Source organism: Asterias rubens, chromosome 1, assembly GCF_902459465.1.
Source record: "Asterias rubens chromosome 1, eAstRub1.3, whole genome shotgun sequence".
In the NCBI taxonomy this organism is placed as follows: domain Eukaryota; kingdom Metazoa; phylum Echinodermata; class Asteroidea; order Forcipulatida; family Asteriidae; genus Asterias; species Asterias rubens.
In genome coordinates this window covers 19,660,337-19,685,197 of record NC_047062.1, presented here as the reverse complement: position 1 = coordinate 19,685,197, position 24,861 = coordinate 19,660,337, and the positions used below count along the sequence as shown (strand labels likewise).

Sequence of the window (24,861 nt, the reverse complement as noted above, 5' to 3'; positions counted from 1 at the left end):
AACCAACCAACAAACAAACAATTTGTTATTGTTTTTTTCACAGTTTGATCAAAAATGGAGGGAAAGCAAACGGCATGGAGGGTGAGTTTCGTGTGACCCATAAATGCACCATTAACGATCTGGATGTGTTGGGTGACACTTCATTCACAAATGGAGCAGGAAGTTTTGGAAATCCTGTTTACTGCCTGGAACCTCCTCCGGTCCCCAAGCCACAGCCAGTGGTCATTGAATGCTCGTCAGAGACAACAGATGCGGATGTGACGGGGGAAAGCTCAACCCAGGCTAATGGGGGGACAGAGGAAAAGGCGGATAGTGTACAGTCTTGAGAACAGGTGTGTCACTCAGATAAAAGGCCCAATTTCACATAGCTGCTTAACGGTAAGAAAATTGTTGTGCTTACTATAGCATAAAAATTACCAAGGTATAAACGTATTCCACAGGTTAGCCTGCGCTAAGAAATGGAAATCGGCAAGTAAGCACAAAATCGGCCGTTGAGCAGCTCTATGCAATTGGGCCCTGATGTAACTTATGATTCTCCATAAAATATACAAACAAATGAAACAGTTACTTTTCAAACAGCTTCCAGATTTTCTTAGTACTAAGTTGAGGTCACAACCTTTTTTTGAAGAGAGGTTTATTGTTTAAAAGTTCGCAAAAAACATTCCACAAATGACCACGTGTATTCTTATACCTTTTTATAGACATAGATTTCTAGTATGTACAGATTATTACTGTGTGATTTTGAGCTATTGACCTATTAAGCATAAGGTGAGTTTAAGTTTTTGGAACTTCACTTTTTTTCTGGAAAGTGATTCTTCAGAGATCCAGTTATCTTGTAACCAGCCTGTGTTAACACTATTGTAACACTGTGTAATAACTCAAAACAATTGTTAGCAATAAAACTTACTTGGTAATATAATAGATGTTAAATTTGCATCGGGGATAAAGAATATTAATTTTGGTTTTTACCCATACACCGATGTGTGTTAGCACTGTATTGAAAAAATATCACAGGCATGTTACTCGGGTGGGATTCACACATCGGTGTATGGGTAAAAACCAAAATTAATATTCTTTATCCCCGATGCAAATTTAACATCTATTATATCGTTGCGGTACCCGCTGCCAAAACATAGGATTCGAACTGCCTCTAGCTGCCGGGCAACCTCGGTAGTCTAGTTGGTAAGACACTGCTCTAGAATTGCAAGGGTCGTGGGTTCGAATCCCACCCGAGTAACATGCCTGTGATATTTTTTCACAGGACTCGGGAAAGTACTGAGTATACAGTGCTAACACACATCGGTGTATGGGTAAAAACCAAAATTAATATTACTTGGTAATGATCAATGGAGAGCTGTTGAGAGTATAAAACATTATGAGAAACAGCTCCCTTTGAGAAGAGGTAATTTCCCCAATAAACATAAAAAGACTTCAGGCCTGAAGCTCTTGTTAGTACCCGAAGCTCTTTTTTGGTAACTGAAAGCAGGGGATTTTTGCTTTCATTCTTCTATTGCAACTTAGATGATCAATTGAGTCAAAACTTTTATTTTATGCACATTATGTTAGGACACACCAAGTGAGAATACTGGTCTCAGGAAATTGCCAAAACGTGTCCAGTTCCTTTAAATGACACACTATGCAGTACGATTTTGGATTTTTTTTTTTATAGATACAGTTATGTAGATTGCCAAAAGATTAGATTTTTATACATAAATATAACATCTTGCCGTTTTTTCAGCTGCAAGGAAAAGTATTTGAAAAAATATTGTAATTGTTATTGTATTGTAATTGTTCAAAGTTTGAAGAAATGTTTCTACAACTCATTTAAAGAAATGTATCTACAACTCATTTAAAGAAATGTATCTACAACTCATTAAATTACAACTGCACAGTGTCAGTTAAATACACCCTTGAAAAGCAAAAACATGACCACAGTATCAAAGGTTTCAACCAGGATCGTCCTGGAAATAGGTTCCAAGTGTGCTGAAAACACTGTTTGAAGTGAATGACAGATAGGGGTGCACCCAATAAATAGTGAGCAAACAGGGTCGGCCTAATTAATATTTTGTTGCCCCTTTAAAATGTTGTATATTAGACATAATATTTAAGAAGCAAGTAAAAGGGGTACAGTGTAAAAGGTGTGCCTAATTATGACCTGGGGGTTGTTGATTTCCAACTTGGGGTATTTTGGATGACATAGCCTCTGAAATAATTTGGCCGTTTTCCCAAAAGGTGTTTAGCTACATTTGTCAAGTTACTTTGGAAATTTACACAGGTGTCAGGGGTATTTTTGGGGGAGGGTGAATAACTCGACGGCACTGGGACTCCCCATACCAAAATTGAGCAGAAGGTAAAAGTTGAGTCAACTAATACTTTGCCCTTTACTGTAAAAAGCTGTGAGACTTCTTAGTATATCTTTCATATTTTGTTACTATTTAGCATTTTGCACTGTATGCAATGGGGGTTTATTTTGTGGGGTTCACCAATAGTGCATGTATTGAGGGCATTACGACATCGCTTTAGGCGACTTGCAACGTAATGACACTGCAATACAGTGTCACTGTGTCTATCGAGTATAAAGTCCACAACCATTTTTAAAAACTGATATTTTTCTATGTAGAGGTCATAGTTGATATGTTAAATATATATAATATTCTGGCATTTAAAGTTGTCTTTCTGAGGTGTATTTTTATTGGCAATTATAAGTGCCTTCTTGAGTCTAAAGAGCGTAAATAAAGAGAGGAGCTCTGGTGAAAACCTTACCATCTTTTCCGGTGTTGTTGTTTTTTGGATACTGAGGTTGAAATATTTTGCTCGCGTTTTCTGAGTTCTATGGGAGCGCATTGCCGCCAAACGAAAGCCACAAAACTCTCTCTTATTGTGTTCGTACATGTATACGAAAAGTTGTCGTGTACGTACATGATAAGAGTGATGTTTTTATTGTGGTGGTGGCAATACGCGTCCGTATAGTTTTATACGAGTGAAATGGTTTTCTTTAAGTCACCTTTATTCATGTCTTGAAATGGAAGGAAATTGTTCTCTCGCTGATAACAAGGGGCACATAATGTACACTTGAAATGGTTAGCTATGGACCGTTCCGGCTTTCCACTAAGCTCCGCCCAGCGCGCACGTGAGCAAGACACGTGTACGAGCACTCCCAATGACATTCTGCACGATTCTGCCGCGCGTGCCAAATATACGCGCACGCATGACCGAGTTTGTCCGACCACAATCATTGCTGTGATTGGTCAAATGGGTGAACGCGCACAGTTTGATTGATAGGCCGGATCGGTCCATTAAATGGATTGCACATGACGGCATTGACCACCGTCTTTGATGTAAAACAATGGAAAGGTGCTCGCGTGTACGCGCTGCACACTTACTATCGTCCAATGATAGGCTTTCATGCGTGCATGATTCATCAAAGATGGCGGCCAATGCAAGGGGTATGTGGAGACCATAATCGTTCAGGTTGAGACGATTCAGCCACGAGTTCTGATATTAAGCTCATCAAAACTGCCTCCACCCCCCAAACAGCTCTCTAAAATGTACATTGACATGACTTAAAGGACGAGTTGCCTTGGATCGGACGAGTTGGTCTATAAAAAGCGTTTGTAACCGTTTATTATAAAATGCATATGGGTAGAAAGATGTTGTAAAAGTAGAATACAATGATCCACACAAATTTGCCTCGAAATTGCGTGGTTTTCTTTTTACTGTGCGAACTAACACGGTCTGCCATTTATGGGAGTCAAAAATCTGACCCCCATAAAATGGTCGACCATGTTAGTCGACGAGGTAAAAGGAAAACCGTGCAATTTCAAGGCATGTTTGTGTGGATTATTGTATTCTACTTTTACAACATCTTTCTACCCATATGCATTTTATAATAAACGGTTACAAACGCTTTTCAAAGACCAACTCGACCGATCCAAGGCAACGTGCTCCTTTAACTTCTGCCCTCATGAAATTGCAGAAATTACCGGTTCAGAATGACTTTATTGCAATGTTGTTTTGTGTCATGGTTAGGCCCTACGTAAATACAAATACTGCCTAGTTGAATTACGCATGTGTTGAACTAATTGGTGGCCATGCTGGTAGGACCGTTCCTCTTATAATGGAAATGTTCAGGCGCATCTCGTGTGTTTTTACGGCAGATATCTTCTAATCAAAATAATTATTAGATTTTTAAGTTTTGGCCGGATTTTCGTTAGGTAGGTTTTCCATCAAGATCTTTCAGTAGTTTTCACAGTAGGACCAAAGTGACGAATTGCATCACAATAAAATGATCACGTGTCAACAAGAAATGTGGAGGCTTGAAATTGAGGCTACTCTTATTTCGATATGTTGAGGACTCGTTAACAGCATTCGATGCAACCAACATCGTCGCTGCCCCTATATATTTTGGGACTCATGCATTTACATTTAATTAACCAACATCGTCCACAAATTGCTTATTGCGAACATGTGCCGCCGGAGTACTAGAGCAGTTTTACCCCGTTGGTGTTTAGTTAAATTAAATTATCTTTGAAAACTAATAAATGGCCTTCACAGTCTGTAATAGAAACACTGGTGACAGTGGTGTTGTGTGTGTGTGGGGGGGGGGGGCTTCCACAAATTGCACTAGATACTTTCTTCCCTGGATTATATTAATTTACTTCTTGGGGCCTACATTGAATCCAGATTACACAATATGCGTACAACGAAGTATTTGTTATACTAGTGTTCTTGTGTTTGTGCCAATTTAGGTATAGTATTATTGCTCCTCGTCTAATATGAGTTCAGACAACTGACATTCGTCTAATAGACTAAATTAGCAATCCCTTTCAATCAGTCTTCATTACTTTCTGATAGGTTGTATTCGTAAATACGTCACATGTCGCAAATAGAAGGCTACCCTCACATCTAAAAACATCGGGCAATTAATAGTTGCGTGCGTGTCATGTAAAATCACCCTTGCTGGAAGTGCTGATGTTGGCGAGATGGTTTAACTGGGAGATACTTATTGGTTGGTGGACCCACACTCACGGTCTAGCCCTGGCGGCCCTACACTTTCGGTCTTACACTACGTACCGTACAGCACAGCACAGAGGAAGAGGCCTTTATATGGCGAAGTCACAGTCTAAAACAGTGCCATAGTATATAAAGAGATGTCAGTTTACCTCGACACGGTCTTTTGAATATTTGAAAGGAGCACAGAGCGAGTAAGATGGAGGCAACGGAACCCAATACATCATCCTTGAACACGGTTAATGAGTGTAGCGACTTCTCGCCCTTGGACCTGACAGATGAAGAAGATGCGGCTACGTTTGTCCTCAATGCTGGCACGGGAAGGATCATGATGATCATACTGTATAGCATTCTAGCGGTAGGCATCCCCAGCAACCTAGCGTTCCTGTTCGTTGTCTACCGTGTCCGGTGCATGCAGACCTCGACCAACGTGTACCTGTCCAGCCTGGCCATTTCAGATATCATGTTCCTAGCGGTCAGCATAGTGCAGTACTATTTCTACTTCATTAATCCGGTTAGAAGCCACATTCCCAGTGCGGAGTTGGTCACCTGCGTGGGTGCCTTTATCCCCCAGTACATCACCTACTTCGCCTCGGTCTCTATGGTCACTATGGTGACCTTAGAGAGGTACAAGGCAGTGTGCAAACCACTTGAGAAGATACGAAGGAGTAGAGGGAAGGCGTGGCTCTGGAAACTTGTTATCGGTAGCTGGGTCGTTGCGGTTGGACTGGCTGGTATCTCCATGTTGCGGTACGGTAAACTTATCAGGTATTGCGCCATTTGGCCAGACAGGGCAGAGTACGACGACCTCCCCGTAGTTCTTGGGTACTGCGTACCGGTGAATACATGGGGACTGGTTGCTGGCCATCTTCTGGAAATAGTCGTGTTTGTAGTCGGCATGACAACAAACGTTACCATGTATGTGATGATGATCTTTAGCCTCCACACCCGGGTGAAACGAAAACGGGAGCACAGCGTGGTGCCTTCGTCACACACCAAAGAGGCGCTGAACGTACGGAACCAAGTGGCTCTGATGTTGGTCAGCAATGGTGTCGTCTTCTTTCTGTGCCAATTGCCGTATGTTGCATGCTCATGCGCAACACTCGTCGAGAATCTAATGGGTGTTCCACGTACGGTCACTTACAAGAAGTTGGTGATTCTAACAACTATTAGCCATGTTTGTCTCTTCTTGAATTCGGCGGTAAATCCGTTCATATATAATGTGTCGAGTCGCCACTACCGGAATGCTTTCGTTCAAGCTTTCTTCGGCTCCTCTTCAAAGGGAAATCATCGGAGAGTTGTCAGACAAGACAAAGACAAAGACGCAGTGTTATGAGTTGAACCATATAATTATCTAAACTATCTTTTATTCTCTATTTAAACACGTCAGCCGCGCCGAGATGAGTAGTGTGCTGTGCCTTTGGGTACGTTCAGACGTGGGGTTAAACTAGTCCTTAATCCGAGCACCGCGGGTGTCCAAAAGATAAACATGACTTAGTCCAAAATTGGCTTGCGTAACAGTGAGTTTATTCTGGTCAAGCGGACTAAACTAGCCCACGATGTTGATTATTGGGTCATGCATCGGCGAACCTTACCATTGCTGGTTCCGGTTTGTTACATTGTCCATGCGTTTTCCACAGGGTTTCGATCCGCTATCGTTTCTACGAACCTCATGGTCATCATGTATTCCATCATTAAAGACGGCAAAATCACTTCATATCCTTGCTTGGCCCCAGCACAAACGCAATTCTATTGTGCCCGCTGAAGTTTCCGTTCCGCACTGCCCTCGATGAACGAAACATTTACACGTTGTTGTTGAAAGCTTCAAATTATTTTCGAGTGTGAACTTTTGTAAATATATCACAATTGGTCATTAAGAAGTCGTAGCCTACACACATTCTCATGTTACGTTAAAAATTGTTTTTCAATTCAACATTAGTCTGCTACTCGTATAACTGTTACGTAAAGTTGTTGAGGGCAGGAACCAGATACAACCTAGTTTTCGAACCCAAACTTTGGTCTTAATTGTCGATCCCGTGTGTGTAGCTTAGCTGTGATTAGATGCCACTTTCTTCAAAGCAAAACCCGTTCGTTATCATAAAGTAGCGTTGCACACAGAAGAAGTGAATTTAAAAACTAAATAGTGCTACTAAAAATGAGAACTTGTTTTCGTGCGACGTCCATTTCAAACATTTTCGGCGAAGGGGAATACCGGGGCCCCAACACTTAATGGTAACATAAAGGGAAGGCAGCGGAGAGACGCAAGGAAATATTATATAGCTCCATGGATTCATGCAGACACCACCAAACACTCGCTGCCGATCCATCCATACACGTGGAATGACGTCACCTTTGTTGCCGCGGTCATTTGGGCTAAAATAGACCGAAAGTAGCAGGTCAGTTGCGTTCCAACGATGGTTTACTGGGCCTCGCAGCGGGGGGTTGGTCGTAAAACCTGGGCTAAGTTAGTCTAGTCCACCAATTTTTTTGGTTTAGTTTAGCCCAGCTCAGTGGGTCAAATTAACCCTCGCGGACCAGAATATTGCGTTCACACGCAGGGTTAGTTTAGCACTTTTGGATTAAGGACTAGTTTAACCCCACGTCTGAACGTATATCAAGTGCCATAAACAGGCATTTGTCACTTAACTTTTGTTCCTGGTTTCAACACTGCCATTTATCGCGGGGATAAATCCTATTACTATATTACATCAGATATGATTGCATAGAAAGACGTGCCTCACTTTAATACCCAGGTCGTCATAAGTGACGCCAGACTCATTATTGGTGACCATTTTATGGACTTATAATTTTTAAAGTAAATTTCCCATTATGATCAACTGGTATTTGATGTTGCGAGTGCAATGGTCTCCATATAATGCTCATGTATAGTTGTGATTTATAATCAGAATATATGTATTTATAACAAATTGTTAGGCCTATAGATTGTATAGCCTTATGCGTCTGTACTTTGAAGGCAGGGTATACTTTGGTCAGTGCTCAACAAGTTAATTATCATAAAAACTTACTTGGTAAAAGAGCACTGGAGAGATGTCGTTATACAAAACATTGCTAGAAACGACCCCTTTGAAGTATGTGTCGTTTAATAGAAAGAGGTAAATTTAACCCAAAAGTTGATTCGAAAAAGGCTTCAGGTTTCTGATAAAGCACACAATTCTATGCCACCCGGTGTTTTCTGTCATTATTTTCTTGCAACTTCAATGATCAAATGATCCAAAATGTTCGTGCATATTATGTCGGGATGGATACACCAAGTGAGGACACTGGTCTTTGACAACTATCAAAAGTATACCCTACTTATATAGGGCCTACTTGAAAATGATAATATTAACATCAGTTGGGCGAAATCCTTAATTGTTAAGTAACCATAAACGGAGTTCAAGTCTTATTCTCTGTTTGGGTTTTTTGTGATTTGTTAAACTTATTTTCCAGTTGTATTTTTTCATGGCTAAACTTTGCTATTCAAACAATATTATTTTTTTTATTAGCCATAAACCACTAGGCTGGGCCTTTTTGCTGAGACAGAATCGTGCATAGCATGGTAAATTGGGCGTTCGAATACGCGCAAACAATTCACAGGGTGCGCCCCACTTTCGCAAGCGTTTTTTGCCAACGTTTGCCAACAATGTAAGTGGGACGAACTGTGGGCCGCCAACGGTAGCAAACATAAGCTAACTATAAGCCAAGGTGTTGGTGGTTGGTTTCAAAATGGCGGACAATTTAAGCAGATGATTTTTCTTGTCACGAAAATAGTAATAATAGTGTGTTTCCGGTGGTTGATAACACAGTCAGGTGGAGTTTAAATACCAACTTAATTTGTTGTGGTCATGATTTACGACAGAGAACTAAAATACACCTATGATACCGGTAGAACAACATAACAAAACATGCCATCTTCATTACAGAGTGCCGCTGTCAGATGCAATTGTGTCCGCCATGCAATACTGTCCGCTCCGGACACTTTTGCATATGCAATCGTGTCCGGGGCTATGCAAAAACCGTCCGGTGGACATGTACATGTACAGTAAGCGAGCGTGCATGCACTGGACCTACCTACATATATATGCAGCATGAATATTCATGTATTTTATGATTGCAGCGAATACCCAACGGCTGAACATTTCCCATGTCATTCATGACATGCACTTAGCTGGTAAAAAATGGCGAACGTGTTCCGTCGACCAAGGGCGTTTAATTTACTGCAAGGACGGTTTTGCACGGGGGCGGACACAACTGCATGTGCAAATGTGCCCGGGCGGACACGATTGCATTATGCAGCAGCGTCCGGGCGGACACGATTGCATATGCAAAACCGTCCGGCGGACAGTATTGCATATGCAATAATGTCCTCCGGATGGTATTGCATAGAGAACATAATTGCATGCGACACCGACAAAATTGACAAAGTGCACAACCAATCGTCCCATGGATCAAAAAACGTTTTCGCTAGTGCGATCTATTTTCATTAAAGACAGTGGACACTATTAGTAATTGTCAAAGACCAGTCTTCTCACTTGGTGTATCTCAACATATGCATAAAATACCAAACCTGTGAAAATTTGAGCTCAATTGGTCGTCGAGGTTGCGAGATAACTGTGAAAGAAAAAATACCCTTGTCACACGAAGTTGTGTCCTTTCAGATGCTTGCTTTCGAGACCTCAAATTCTAAATTTGAGGTCTCGAAATCAAATTCGTGGAAAATTGCTCCTTTCTCGAAAACTACGTCACTTTAGAGGGAACCGTTTCTCACAATGTTTTATACTATCAACAGCTCCCCTTTACTCGTTACCAAATGAGGTTTTATGCTGATAATTATTTTGAGTAATTGCCAATAGTGTCCGCTGCCTTTAAGTGAAAATCACTATAGGTCGTGTCCAAATTGACAGAGACAGATTTCACCGACATTACTGTTACACTGTACAAACGCATTCAATATTTGTTGAATAAAATTGCTCGAATATAGATCCTGCTCATTTGAGATTTTTCACAGTAAACGCAAAATTTTTCGCAAAATAGATTAGGAAACTCGTTCATCAACACTCTGAAATAAAACAAATCCAGAAATTTTTGTTTGTAAACAGCGTGAACGACACGACCAAGTTTTAAAACAAATTGTCTGTCTGCCTTTCATCGTTGGTGGCCTTTGCTTTATGATGAATAATTCATTAGTTGTGATAACATTGACAATTCATTATAATACTTATACCATTGTGGCCGGATTGTTAACGTAGACAGAGACACGGGGAGAAATCGATACTACTCGTTGTATCTACTTTAAATTTAATTGTTTTAAAAATGCGTTGTTTGCATGGCTGAATACAGCCGTGTATATATTTATGACTAAATTACAACCTTGGTTTTAATGAAGCCTCTTTCAGATTCTCTCAACAAAAAAATCAACCAGCACTTTGTGTAAGGTCAAGTTAAATAGACTTTCACCTACTGTGTCTGTTTTATGCTGTTTGCATTCTTCCTTAAAATAAAACCAGATTTGCATTAAATATTAAAAGAGCAAACTACGGGAAACCGTTCATACATTGATATTGGATACAAGCGGCTTGTTGACGATGACAGCTAAATCTGAATCTTGACTCCATTGGATTTCTACGCTAAAGTTTCCCGCGTGCATTGATAGTAAATCACAAAACTGCAATGGAGTTCGTGGAATCGGTGTGCACCAACTCGACACTGTCCATTTTAAACCTAACGATGGAAGACCAAGCCGACCTGTATATTTTACCAGAAGGCACAACACGGAAAATGATGTTCGTCCTGTTTGTCATCATGTGCGTTGGGGTGATCGGCAACATGGCGTTCCTCTTTGTGGTGTTCAGAGTGAATGAGATGCGAACACCCACTAATGTGTACCTGAGTTTCCTTGCACTGTCCGACACAATCTTTCTCTTGATTGGTACTTTCTTGTATTACACGTATTACAGTGAGATGGTAAGAAGCCACCTCTACACCGCATCTAGGGTCGGATGCTTCGGTGCCTTCTTCCCTCAGTACATCACCTACTTTGCCTCCATCGCAATGATAACTCTGGTATCCAAGGATAGATACCACGCCGTGTGCAACCCTCTAGACTATCACAAGAGAGGCAAGAGTAAGTTGGCCTTCCAATGGAGTCTGGTTGGCTTAGTAGCTGCTGTTATCCAAGCAGTTCTACTCATGACTAGATACTGGAACCTGGTCAGGCTTTGTGTCATCTGGCCCACGTCATCAGAGAAATATCTCGATCTACCGAGGATCATTGGTTTCTGTACTCCCACCGGAGAATGGGGAGTTGTCATCGGCCATCTTGTCGAATTCGTGGTCTTTGCGACTGCCATGGTGATAAACAGCATCTTGTACGCAAAAACTATAAGAAGTCTGAGTGCAAGGGTCACTAGGAAGAAACGTCTACCACAAGACGTGAAGGTCCGGAACCAAGTCTCCCGTATGCTGATCACCAATGGAACTACATTCTTTCTCTGTCAGACTCCCTTCATCGTGATCACTCTGATGTTCCTTGTGGAACACCTTGCTGGTATTGACGCGTCCTATTCTTATAGGAAGCTTGCGTTTCCACTGACAGTCAGCCACGTTTTCGTGTTCCTTAATTCTGCAATAAATCCGATAATTTACAATATAGCAAGTTCCCATTATCGCAACGCTTTCGGGAAGGCGTTTCGCTTTCGTAGGGAGCTTGGTTAATAATGTTGTTCCTGAACACGGACAAAATATCAACATAACATGGTACTTGTTTTTGTATAATACATAGCTTTATATTCGTGGCACTGGACACTATTGGTAATAACTCAAAACAATTGTTTGCATAAAAACTTACCTGGTAATGAGCAATGCAGAGCTGTTGATAGTTAAAACATTGTGGGAAACGGCTCCCTGTGAAGTAACGTAGTTCTTTTACAAAGAGGTAATTTCTCACTCAAATATTAAAATACTTCAGGCCTGAAGCCTTTTTTCGGCACCTGAAAGCACACAAATTATTGTACAGCAAATGTGTTTTTCTGTGATTATTCTCCTGCAACTTCGATGACCAACTGAGGCCAAATCTTCAAAGATTGGTTATTTTGTGCATATCTTTGGGTACACCAAGTGAGAAGACTGGTCTTTATCAATTACCAAAGGTGTCCAGTGCCTTTAATCCTCCCGAATTTTGCTTGTAAAATTATTGTCACTTTTGTTAGTATTTATCATCTGTTGTAAATTCACTTAAAAGAACATACGTATTAACATACTGTTACATACTGTCCATAACGTAAATTAAAACTCATCTATATTAGTATAAAACATTGTGTTGTGTCACGGGGTAGGACTAGGATGTGGGAATATTTGTTTTTGTTCAAGCTCACGTTCGATGACTTTTTTTTTATTTAAATTTCTGCTGCGATAATAACACTTACAGCCGTTTAAATAACCTGTCCTCACCTGAACCAGTTAAACGATTATGCAGCAGGTGGAACGTAAGTTAGGTTACGCCCACTAACCCGTTATCACTCACAGGTACTCGTAACCACATTTTTAGGGGTAAAGAGGCAACTTCCCCTTTGGGCAATGCAACAAATTTGCCATCATCGCGGGACACTGACATTTTCGTAATCTTATCTGTATTATTACGGTCCATGTTATTGCCTAGTCTACATTTGTATATGGCTTCAAGCTGAGGGTTTGATGTGCTAGGGTATCAAAGTTCAGATATAATCTCTACTCAAATTGAGCATAAATAAATATTGGGACCTGTGTTGTTCCAGCTATCATATTTCCGCATATTGGTGTTGGCGATTGGGGCACTTATCCTACCGTGTAAAAAGCTCCGACTATACAAGCGCCCATAATATCATTTTAAGGATGGAGAAATTTGACGACCAACCATCCGGTAAAAAGACCACAACGTGGCCAAGTATTATTTTCTGGGTGATAGTTTGTTTTCTCGTTGCGATTGGTCTGGGTTTGGGGGTAGTCATTGGATATTTCTCAGCACCGACTGGATCAGAATGCTCCTCTGCCGACTCGAGCACCGGAACATCGGCGAATGTCATAGACAAGATCATGGCAGCTAATATTGAGGAGAACTTGCGGTAGGTCTGTGTATTGTTTATATTATTAAAAAGTTACATAATATGCTTTATGACTCTCCTTTCTCACTATTCATGTATGTTCACTTCACTGCTTTTGTTACACTAACACATAAATTTAGTTACCTGTTCACTTTTGTTGTGTTGTCATTTAGCCTTCGAGAAAGACTGTTTGGGTCGAAACATCAGGCCTTTAACTATTTTTTTTGCATTTAATATATATCGAATAATTAACCAGATTTCTGTATGCATTTAGGCAAAACCTGCAAAATATCTGACCGACTTTGAAAAGGGTCAAGTTTAAAGTGAACCCATTCCCAAATTTGTAGGCAACTCTAACTGGTGTAACCAACTCACCTCTGTATGTGTTCCTCGTGCTGAGAGGCACCACAATACACATGACAATAATGTAAGATGAGTTTCAGTTCAGATTTAAACCATTTTGGGGACTGTATGGCCATGAAGTTGCTGTTCGAGAGAGACTTTGTTATAGTTAGTTTCTGACACTTAGACTGTTTTATTTCTTGATTTTAAATGCAGTATTTATTGGTTATAAATGCAGATATTTCACGAACAAACCACATATTGGTGGCTCGCCAGCAGAGCATGAAAACGCTGAATACATACGGGACAAGTGGCTCGAACAGGGACTGGATTCTGCCAAACTCGTACCTTACGATGTACTCCTATCATACCCAGATGAGAATATTCCCAATAAGGTAAGCTTCAGAATAAAGAAAACGGTAGTGTCGATCATTTCTATTCATTAATTTGTCTTCTTCCGTGGATTTCATATTACTGCGGTGGTATCCCCTCATAATACCACAGTACCGTGATAAATGAGACTAACGGTACGGGAACCGTGTGTTTCATATTTCCGTGTACCGTGGTTATACGAGATTCACGGTATAACCGTTTGGAAAGCGCCTTTTCATCGATATCAAAGCGCCGAAAAGAGCAAAACCAATGGAACTATACTACACTATAATACATCTGATAGAAACAAGGTTTAAGACATCTGTTTAACAATGGCAAAGAGTTGCAATTTCTGATGCCTACTGTGTAAGGTTGTTCCCTGTTCGGGGAGCAACATAATGAGAAAGTCCTGTTTTGAGCAGATAAGAGTGCGTTCTGATGGTTGAGTGTTCGGTATCGATATACTGTGTTATGGGACCATGTCTTTCAGCCTTTTCATTTGTTTCTTGCCAATTTGATTTCAAATTCCAGGTTTCTATTTTAAATGATGGCGTGGAGATATTTCATAACCAACTTGAAGAGGCAATACTTCGACCAGAAGATGACCATCCCAATGTTGTACCTCCGTTCAATGCCTACTCGTACCAAGGTGAACCAGAGGTATGTATTTTGTTTGTGCTTGAATGTTTATGCCTCTGAGTTCCGGTTTTGATCGAAAGATAAGGCCATCTCCCTTCTGGTTTTAATTTATATAAATATAAATGTATTATGAGAAATCCCCTGATAATAAATCGTTTGTTGTGATGCCATTGTTTTTTTGTTTGTTCTCTCTTAAAAGGCACTGGACACGTTTGGTGATTGTCAAATAGACCAGTATTCTCACTTTGTGTATCCCAACATAATATTTATCAATTAACAAACCTGAGAAAATTTGAACCCAATTGGTCATCGCAAGATGCCTAATAAAAGCTTCAGGACTGAGGTCTTTTAATATTTGAGTGAGAAGTTATACCCCTTTCTCAAAAACAACGTTTTCCACGGGGAGCCATTTCTCACAATGTTTTATCAACAGCTCTCCTTTGCTTGTTACCAAGTACAATTTGTGTGCTAACAATCCCAATATAGTGTCCAATACCTTTATAAAACAAACAAACAAACAAACAAGCAACTAATTACCCACCTCCATGTTAATAATGTCTGTGAAGGGGGAGTGAGTGAGATTTCATAAGCTATTCATCGTGGTTTTTTGGTGTCGGTGATTTATTAGGCACTGAAAGACGTGTTTGGGGGTTGAGAGGTGACCAGTTTTTCTACATTTTTTTTAAAAGTTCGCCTTTGTAATAAACCCCATTTTTTCTCAACATTTAGAAGAATTTGCTATATATACCATGGAAAGTCCAAACATTATTGTCCTTTTACACGAAGTGCAATTTGCAACATTCTGCAACCATTTAAAAAAAATAAAGCAAGGGACCCCTGTTAAATTGCTCTTGTGTGAAAAGGGCTATTTATTATACCTGTCAGCGTTTTTCCTTTTGAAATTCAGGGTGACTTAGTTTATGCCAACTATGCAAGGGTGGAGGATTTTGAATTCCTGGAGAAGAATCACGCTGGTATCAACCTAACCGATACCATCATCATTGCACGCTATGGCAAAATATTCCGCGGAAATAAGGTAAGGCGGTAGCTGTGCACACGGGTTTAAATGCGTCCCGAACACCTACTAAACGTAACCTGTTCTCGGCCTAGGCCTACCCTTGTTTTAACCGAAAACATTTATGGAAAAAAAATCGTGTTGAGAACAATTTACCTTGTTTCTTTTACATATAATCTCATTTGCTGCAAACAATACAAATACTATTGTCCCTGCAGGGGGAAATTCCGTTGGCCTTTTTTTATTACATAAAAACACACCAATATAAAAGTATATTATAACCTGTATATTACTTGTATCTCTTAGTACCACTCCTTAGTGATTTATTTCACATTATGGCGTGGTCTTAATTTAGTTATATCTTTCCTGTTTTGCAGGGTGCTTTGTTGTTGTTGTTCAAAATGCGAAATTTCAATAACTGAATTGTTTAAAATTGATTTTATTGCAAAGTACTTGGAGCGTGTTATACGTTTTGTAATTATTTTTGATAATTGCATCGTCTTTCATTTACAAAACGCTTTTGTGAATTTCATTTGTATTTGTAGTGTATGTAAACTTTTCAATTAAAATCTTGTTGTACTTTTCATTAATTCATGGTCTTTCAGAGTAGAAGTTACGAAATTAAAATTTACACATTCTCTTGTGTGCCCAACTGCAAATGCCTGAGAGTTGTGTTATTAACTTGCTGGAAACCTTGAAGTGGTTAAAGGCAGTGGATACTATTAGTAATTGTCAAAGACCAGTCTTCTCACTTGGTGTATCTCAACATATGCACAAACTAACAAACCTGTGAAAATTTGAGCTTATTTGGTCGTCGAAGTGGCGAGAAAAAAAATGAAAGAAAAACACCCTTGTCACACGAAGTTGTGTGCGTTTAGATGGTTGATTTCGAGACCTCAAATTCTACATCTGAGGTCTCGAAATCAAATTCATGGAAAATTACTTCTTTCTCGAAAACTATGTCACTTCAGAGGGAGCCGTTTCTCACAATGTTTTATACATATCAACCTGTCCCCATTACTCGTCACAAAGAAAGGTTTTATGCTAATAATTATTTTGAGTAATAACTAATAGTGTTCACTGCCTTTAAACAAAACATTTGTGTGAACTTTATTTGTATTTGAATCTTAAAACATTTCAATTACAATATTTATCTTTTTAAATTTTGTGCCTTGAAGTGGTGTATAAAATTACTGGTATCTATTGCTTGGAACCCACAGGCACTGAACGCACAGGCAGCAGGAGCCAAGGGTCTTATTCTCTACTCAGACCCGGCTGACTATGCCGTGGATGATGGAGACATCCAGGTATACCCAAACGGCTGGTGGCTACCAGAGACCGGTGCTCAGAGAGGCAACACGTTTGTCAGCGATGCTAAGGGTGATCCTGTCACACCAGGTTACCCGGCTAAACGTAGGCAACTTTCATATAATCATAACTCTCTTTCGGTCAGCTGCTCGGACCGTTCTGACAATCTTTTTGTTATTGTCAAGATGATCTGGGGTTGTCCATGAGAGTCGGGGTTACACGTGTGTGTGTACCTTTGGTTGTTAATATTGTAAACTTTATGTATTTTTATCTTCTCCATTGTTTAAGTTATTTTCTGGAAATAATTAAAATTTAAATTATTGGTTGTCAACCGACGGTTCTTTTCAGAACACACCAGATTTTCACAGTGGTGCTAGTATTATGGTCAGTCTGATCTAAATTACCTATTGACAATAAACATGATAACCCTTTCTTACCATGTAATCATTTGTTACAACAATAGTGACCTCGTATGTTATAGGGCCTCTCTGACATACAAGATAGTACACTATAGTCTCACGGTAAATGTTACAGTTTGTGTCTTAATGTCCACATAAATTCAGGAGTTATAAACAATAACAACTGTTTCCCCGATACAGCACTTAACCCGGCTCCTACTTAGGAACATGCTGAGTAAACATGACATTCTTAACAATGACCAGAAACCTACTTTTTGTTTGCTTGCAAGATTTGTAGCATACTCAAATTATAAACAGTCTCAATGTATTTCTCTGTTTAGCCTTCGCGTACCGGATAGATGATTATGACACAGCGCTACCCAAGATCCCAGTCCACCCCATTGGTTATGGAGACGCTCAGATACTACTGGGGTAAATTATAAACTGGTTCCTCTATAATAATACCATCCAAAAAGAACAAACATTTGGAACAACTAAATACAACTCTGAAAAAAAATTGTTTTGTATAAAACTGATATAGGCCCAATGACTACACCCCACAAAATATTTTCTTAAAATTAACACAGACTCAAGAGAACATTATTATTATAAAACCTTACTTGGTAACAAGCAATGGAGAGCTGTTGATAGTATAAAACATTGTGAGAAACGGCTCCCTCCGAAGTAACGTTGTTTTCGAATAAGAAGTAGTTTTCCCACGAATTTGATTTCGAGACCTCACAATTAGATTGTGAGGTCTCGAAATCAAGCATCTGAAAGCACACAACTTCGTGTGACCATTGTCTTTTTTCTTTCATTATTGTCTCGCAACTTCGACAACCAATTGAGCTCAAATTTTCACAGGTTTGGTATTTTATGCATATGTTGAAATACACCAAGTGAGAAGACTTGTCTTTGACATTGCCAATAGTGTCCAGTGTCTTTAATTAAATCAACCTTTGAAGAACTTAACTTTAAGTTTTGAAACGTCAAGAAAGGAAATTTAATTTTTTGTTTTTCCTTCAGAAACATGACAGGTCTTGAGGTAAGTGAGGATTGGAAGGGTCATCTGCCCGTAACCTACCGTCTAGGACCAGGGTTTGTAGACCCTAAAAGGTTGGTGTTGGTAGTTCTATCTTCTGCTGGAACTCCCCACAATTCCTGTCTGTAATGGCTGTTCGTCGGTCACGAAGAAATCCCCCTAAATATCAATTGAATTAAAGAAACGTTACAGAATTGGTAAGAAACACAAATCGTGAAGATCACAAATTAACATAAAACTTACAAGGTCTAATGATGATGATAGTAGAAAACATCCCTTTAAATATTTCTGTCTGAAATGTCATATTTTATTGAGAAATAAATAATCTTATTTCGTGTTTGGTGTTCATCGCTCAGTGATCGTTTTATTCATTTTTCCTTTTGCATCGATGTCATGCAAATTAATGTGAATCGGTTTTCACTATTTTCTCGGGACCCAGATGGCCGATCGATCCCAAACTTCTACAGGTTTGTCAGCTTATATATCTGGTGGATTACATAAAGTGCTTACACTGCCAGCAATTGTTTTGTCAGCAAAACTGATTCTGTATTGTTCCTTTAATAATGTTGATGAAGAAGCTCCAATTTGTAAGATTTGGTATGCCCTATATAGTTTAAGTTTAATGAGTTGCTTGTCTTAACATTTTTAAACGAATAGGATGCGAATTCAATTCTTGTATGTGCGACCACAACCAGCATTTTATATAGTAAACACGATTTCCGTACGATTTGTCTACCAGCAACAAGTTTAAAAGTTTGCATGTAAAAAAAAAAAAAAAACCTGATAATTATAATAACTAACACTGTTTATTGTTGTCTTTGTTTTCTTAATGACGTGCCATACAGAAATGTGAAAATGACCATTCACACAACCAGGGAAACGCGGACGACATACGACGTCATTGGATTCATCCGCGGAGAAATTGAGCCAGGTAAAACTAGGGCCCAATTTAGTAGAGCTGCTTAAGCAGAGAATACCGCTTAACAGTTTTCTGCCAAACAGCAGGGGAGCACCCACAGATTGTACCTTTGACATGGTAATTTGGTCGGTAACCTTGTACTCTTAAGCGTATAGTCTGTTATGCCTATAGCTTGCGGCTCAAACTGTGCATTTTTTTATTTGAAAAGCAGACTAACAATTTGGTAATGTTTTGAAACGACCTTCAAATTGTGAACTTTGAAGAAAAAACACAGAAATACATATAGACCTATATATGTACGAGTTTGGGAGGTTTTGAATCAACCTTGTGCACTTTGCTAATAATATGGAAAGTTCAATAGTACCCATATTATTTAGATATGTCCCTGAACCTTACGTGCAGCATTTACAGAGGAACACTTTGACTGAATTTAGATTTCACAGGACTTCACGGAAATATTTGATCTCTATTTAGATATGTTTCATCATTTTGAACACACTAGCTTCTTTGAATGATTTATGTATAGACTTTGTCTTTTATATTTTTAATGTAGATGTAATACAAGTATCTGTAGTTCTGTCGTTTTCCAGTAAAATACCTCTTCTTATATATAGGCACACAAAGTAGCTACTTTTCCCATGTAACAGAATGTCGCAAGCAATACAATGGCGCCTGACAAAAATGTTCATTACTGTTAACATTTTTGTTGCTAGAATTACCCCAAATAAATTTCCCATTCTCATTCTAAAAAGGTAACCTTCCTATTTTTAATGACTTACAAATGGCCAAAAAACGATCACACTTTCACGCTCGGTTTTTTTGAAACACAATTTTGCTGTAAGGAACACGTTGCCTTCGATCGGTCGAGTTGGTCTTTAAAATTCGTTTGTAACCGTTTGTTATAAAATGGATATGGGTAGAAAGATGGTGTTAAAAGTAGAATACAATGATCTACACAAATACGCCTCTAAATTGCATGGTTTTCTTTTAACCTCGTCGACTAACACGGTCGGCCATTTATGGGAGTCAAGTAGATCATTGTATTCTACTTTTACAACATCTTTCTAATTATATGCATTTCATAACAAAAGGTTTCAAACGCTTTTTATAGACCAACTCGTCCGATCCAAGGCAACGTGTTCCTTTAATTGCTTGCTAACGACGTATAATGTTATTTGATTGTTATACACGTACAACAGATCGTTATGTAGTGGTTGGTAACCACCGTGATGCCTGGGTCTATGGGGCCGTTGATCCAAGCAGTGGCACGGCAGCTTTTATGGAGGTGTCTCGTGTGTTCGGAGAACTTAGAAAAGAAGGTATTAGGAATGTTATTATGCTCATAAAGTTCAAAATATCTGATGAAGATTTTTATTTATTTTTATGTGTATGCATTTGTTCACTGTGTTTGTTTCTTGTTGTTTGAATTTTAAATTTTAAATTCATATGAATTAATTTCAATTTATTTTACATCAAGGCAAGCAGAGTTGGAGTTAAACAATATAACAAATATAAATGGTATAATAATATTACAAAGAACACGTTATAACAGAAAATTCACTGAGAACAAAAGGTTGGCAAAGATGAGGAGGAGATTTTGCTAAAAGCAGTGCGTGTCGTGTGCGAGCCTTCTCTTCAATTGAAGGTCAACAAACACGAAAGCAAAATCGAGATAGGCTAATTGAGAACTGAAAATACCACTTCCTATGACAAGTTTATAACGATCGTTGGTATGTTATTTACACAAATAGGTTGGAAGCCTAGACGGTCCATCTTGTTTGCAAGCTGGGGATCCGAGGAGTATGGTCTGTTAGGATCAACCGAGTTCGTTGAGGTAGGCATACTGCTTCTCACATCAACGTAGCCCCCCCCCCCTCTAGCTTTCAAAACACTCTCGAAACTACGTTATTCAGAACTGACATTGACTACGGCTGTCTTGTTTGTTCCCGTACCAAAAGTGAACGATTTTCAAAATGCTGGCAGAGCTAAATCTTGCCCACAAGCCTGAGATGAGTCCAGTCGAGTCTAAAGCCATGGTTTAGAGAACATGCGTCCCAACATAGGCCAATGTCTTGACAAGCAACCTTTTTGACGAACAAATCTCAATGATGTAACTTCTTTGTTGCGTTTGTGAAGAAAAAAAAAAAAAATAATAATAATAACGAACAATAAATTTATTTGAACTAATAAATACTTTTAAAAAAAACAATGATAATGATGATAATGTTAACTTGTTTAAAGGAAATAATTGGTTAATTAACTCTAGAATTTATTTGACTATTTCATAAAGGAGTTTCAGCGGATTCTTGCTGCGAGAGCTGTTGCATACATCAACGTGGATGGAGCCGTCTCGGGTAACTACAGCCTGGGTGTGAAGACTACGCCATTGCTTTACAAACCAATCTGGGAAGCTTCCAAAAAGGTGTTGTTTCACATTAAACACATTTCACTCTGCTGAGAGTCGGGTTTCCCCAAAGAAGTCTTCGTATTTGCTGCTTGTTTTCTTCTTCACTTAGTTCGTTGGAGTTCGCGCTATTAAAATGAACAAATTATTATACATGTAAATTTTGTAGGCCTAAATAAACTTTTTCGTACAATTTAATGGGAATGTATAAGTAATTGATTATTTTTTTATTTCAGTTGTTTTACTGTTTCGAAGGGTTTCGATCACATCTATTTGTAGACCTACATCTTTCATTGAGTGGTTGAAGTTCAAATGTCTTTTTTTCCTCTGTGTTTTTGATCGCCAGGTACCAGATCCAGAGGACGTTGCTGCGTCTTTGTATGACAGTTGGCGACAAAGACGTCCCGCCGATGACACTGACCCTAACACACTGCCAGTGTAAGTCAATTATTTATCCTTTAAACGGGGTCTAAAGTTTGCAAAGTATCATTCACAGTTTGCCTTAAATAATAATAAAATTATAAAATACGTTTGTGCCCACTGTGTCGCATCGTCAACAGCCAACATCTCTTCGTGTTCATCAATTTTGATTTCGTGATAGTATATCTTATGCATTTTTATTTTATATTCTTCCTTTATAAACATTAATTATCTACATAAGAAGATGAATGGTTACTCTCGGGTGTAACCTTTTCAACAGGGTTTTCAAGAAATGAGAACAAGGAATGTAATTTTGTCTTCAACTTCTTTTTGTCTTCATGATTTTAGGATGAGCAATTTGGGGGCAGGGAGTGACTTTGCCCCGTTTATGTACCGTATAGGAGTGCCAGCCGTTGATCTACGGTATTCTTATGACAAGGTATGTGACCCTAAAGGCAGTGGACACTATTGGTAGTTACTCAAAATAATTATTAGCATAAATACCTTGGTAACGAGTAATGGGGAAAGGTTGATAGTATAAAGCCTTGTGAGAAACAGCACCCCCTGAAGTAACTTAGTTTGCGAGAAAGAAGTAATTCTCCATGAATTTGATTTCGAGACCTCAGCTATAGAATTTGAGGTCTCGAAATCAAGCATCTGAAAGCACACAACTTCAAGTGACAAGGGTGTTTTTTTCTTTCATTATTATCTCGCAACTTCGTTGACCGATGAGCTCAAATTTTCATCGGTTTGATATTTGATGCATATCATGAGATACAACAAGTGAGAAGACTGGTCTTTGACAATTACCAATAGTGTCAAAGCCAACATTATTTTATGCTTTCATGCTGAGAATTGTTATCTTTCTTGATTTTGTCTCAAACACATCAGCGTTTCCTTCGCCGGTGAATGAGGTCCTTTCTACATGAGGTCCTTTCTACCTCCATGGTCCCACAAAGCCAACGGACACAGCAGGGTAGAAAACTGTGCTAAAAACTGAAAGGGATTTGGGGTTAAAGAAAAAAAAATACTAGAGCGAATTGAAATTGAACTAAATTTACCTACCAGCTTTCCGTGTGGTCTGTACTCGATATTAAAAAAAAAAATAGTTTTGTAGTTCATTTAAATATCTTTGCGCCTTCAGACCAATCTTGGTTAAAATATTAGTTATTTGTTATAAACTTTACGCAAATGTTTCTCAATTTGTCTGTATATTCGACTTACACAGAAACTTGGTATATCGAGCTACCCCGTTTACCATTCGGTCTATGAGACCTTCTATTACATGAAGACCTTCCTTGATTATGGATTCCTGAGGCACCAGGCTGTGGCCAGACTGTGGGCAGAAGTTGCACGTGATCTATCAGAGTCCGCCATCTTGCCCTTCGACTGCAATGATTATGCTAATAAGATTCGGGGAACAATGGATGACGTCAAGAGTGCTTACGAATCTCAGATGGCACTGAAAGGAATAACATTCGGTAAGATATCACATGCTATGTTTTATATTTTGGAAGAGATTTTGTCAAACCTGAGGTACCAAAATGACCGAACACCACCAAGGGAGGGCGCCATTAATGGTGCCGTCTTCTGAAATTCTGTCATTCGTGTTTGATGACAAATTAGTTTGCTCATAGATTCAGCGTTAAAATTAAGTAATAGGGAAATTTCCTGACAAGTTTCATTTTCATATGCATGTTTTAGGGAAAGCAATGACAATTCTATAGTGATTTGAGGTAAACCCATCATGAAACAACAAGATGTGCAGATTAGTGCGCGGCGCACAAGATTGACCAATGAACAAACTGTTGACCTCTATAGACGAAGGCGCACTACTCAAATTACGTCACTAAAAGTTTAACCTGTGGCTTCTTCATATTGCCTTGTTGTTAATTCCGGCCTCAATAAGTTGTTTTCTTTGATCACTGTGACAGAATACATTGACTCTGCCCTGTCCAACTTCTCTTCGACTGCTGCAGAATTTCATAAAGTAATTGAGCAAACTGACAACAAAGAGTAAGTATAAAATGTCATAATCAGGCGGGAAAGCATATCGACACGTTTTGGAAAATAGTTACGTTGCATGACGAATAATTTGCATAAACTGTTGGCGTAATCTTTTGCATGATTTGAACACCTTTACATACAAGGAAGGTTGTTGTCACGACTGCTCAGATTTTGATGCCAAATCATCAGGAATTCTGTTTCACTATGTATTTATTATCACCATTGGATGGTACAGGAAGAGTGTCAGTCAAAACATTTTGTTTTTTGCTGTCAGGCTTTATTAGATAATTGTGCAAAGGAACCTAACGATTTAAACATTATTTTGTGCGATTGTTAACAGTTTAATGGCTGTCCGTCGTGTCAACGATCAGTTGATGCAATTGGAGAGGGCATTCATCGACCCGCTTGGACTCCCAGACCGAAAGTTTCTAAGGTTGGTCTTTTCTCTTTAACGGTCCTTGCTCCGTGCAATACCTTTATAAGAATAACAAGTTAACCCCATAATAGTGTGTAGTTGTTATGGAGTAATTGTAACATGTTTTTTGTAGTTGACCGGTAAATAAAAGTTTTTCGCGTTTTCGAAGATTCGGGCACGTTTATTGTGCGAGTTTGCTTAATTTATTATTAATTTGCTTAATGCCCTTAACAACTCTCAAATGATTGGATAAACCGACAAATGTTTACTTTCCATTTCAGGCATATTGTGTTTGCCCCGAGCAGTAATAACTACTACGCCGCCGATGCCTTCCCAGGCATCATCGACGCCATGTTTCGGATCGATGAAGATCCCGATCAGAAATCACGCTGGGAGATCGTGCGCCAACAAATGGCAGTCACTACACATGCTATCCAATCAGCGGTTAGCACACTGCAGGATGTACTTGCATTTGACGGGTAGCTTCTATAA

At 39.1% G+C, this 24,861-nt stretch overlaps 1 protein-coding gene across 2 annotated transcripts in view; it reads left to right on the top strand.

Moving 5' to 3' along the window:
* Positions 1-24,861, top strand: part of LOC117288251 — a 52,350-nt gene extending 27,489 nt beyond the window's left edge. Inside the window, exons 16-28 of one of the 2 annotated variants that reach the window (XM_033769037.1) lie at positions 16,677-16,869; positions 17,504-17,594; positions 18,189-18,278; positions 19,050-19,135; positions 20,323-20,442; positions 20,875-20,957; positions 21,414-21,545; positions 21,874-21,965; positions 22,296-22,386; positions 23,176-23,428; positions 23,882-23,963; positions 24,295-24,387; positions 24,651-24,861. In XM_033769037.1, the coding sequence (XP_033624928.1) occupies positions 16,677-16,869; positions 17,504-17,594; positions 18,189-18,278; positions 19,050-19,135; positions 20,323-20,442; positions 20,875-20,957; positions 21,414-21,545; positions 21,874-21,965; positions 22,296-22,386; positions 23,176-23,428; positions 23,882-23,963; positions 24,295-24,387; positions 24,651-24,852 (1,608 nt within the window). In that variant the 3' untranslated portion in view covers positions 24,853-24,861. Of the gene's footprint in view, positions 1-43; positions 939-16,676; positions 16,870-17,503; positions 17,595-18,188; positions 18,279-19,049; positions 19,136-20,322; positions 20,443-20,874; positions 20,958-21,413; positions 21,546-21,873; positions 21,966-22,295; positions 22,387-23,175; positions 23,429-23,881; positions 23,964-24,294; positions 24,388-24,650 lie in introns of those variants that run through there. The other variant, XM_033769045.1, reaches the window with a different exon arrangement.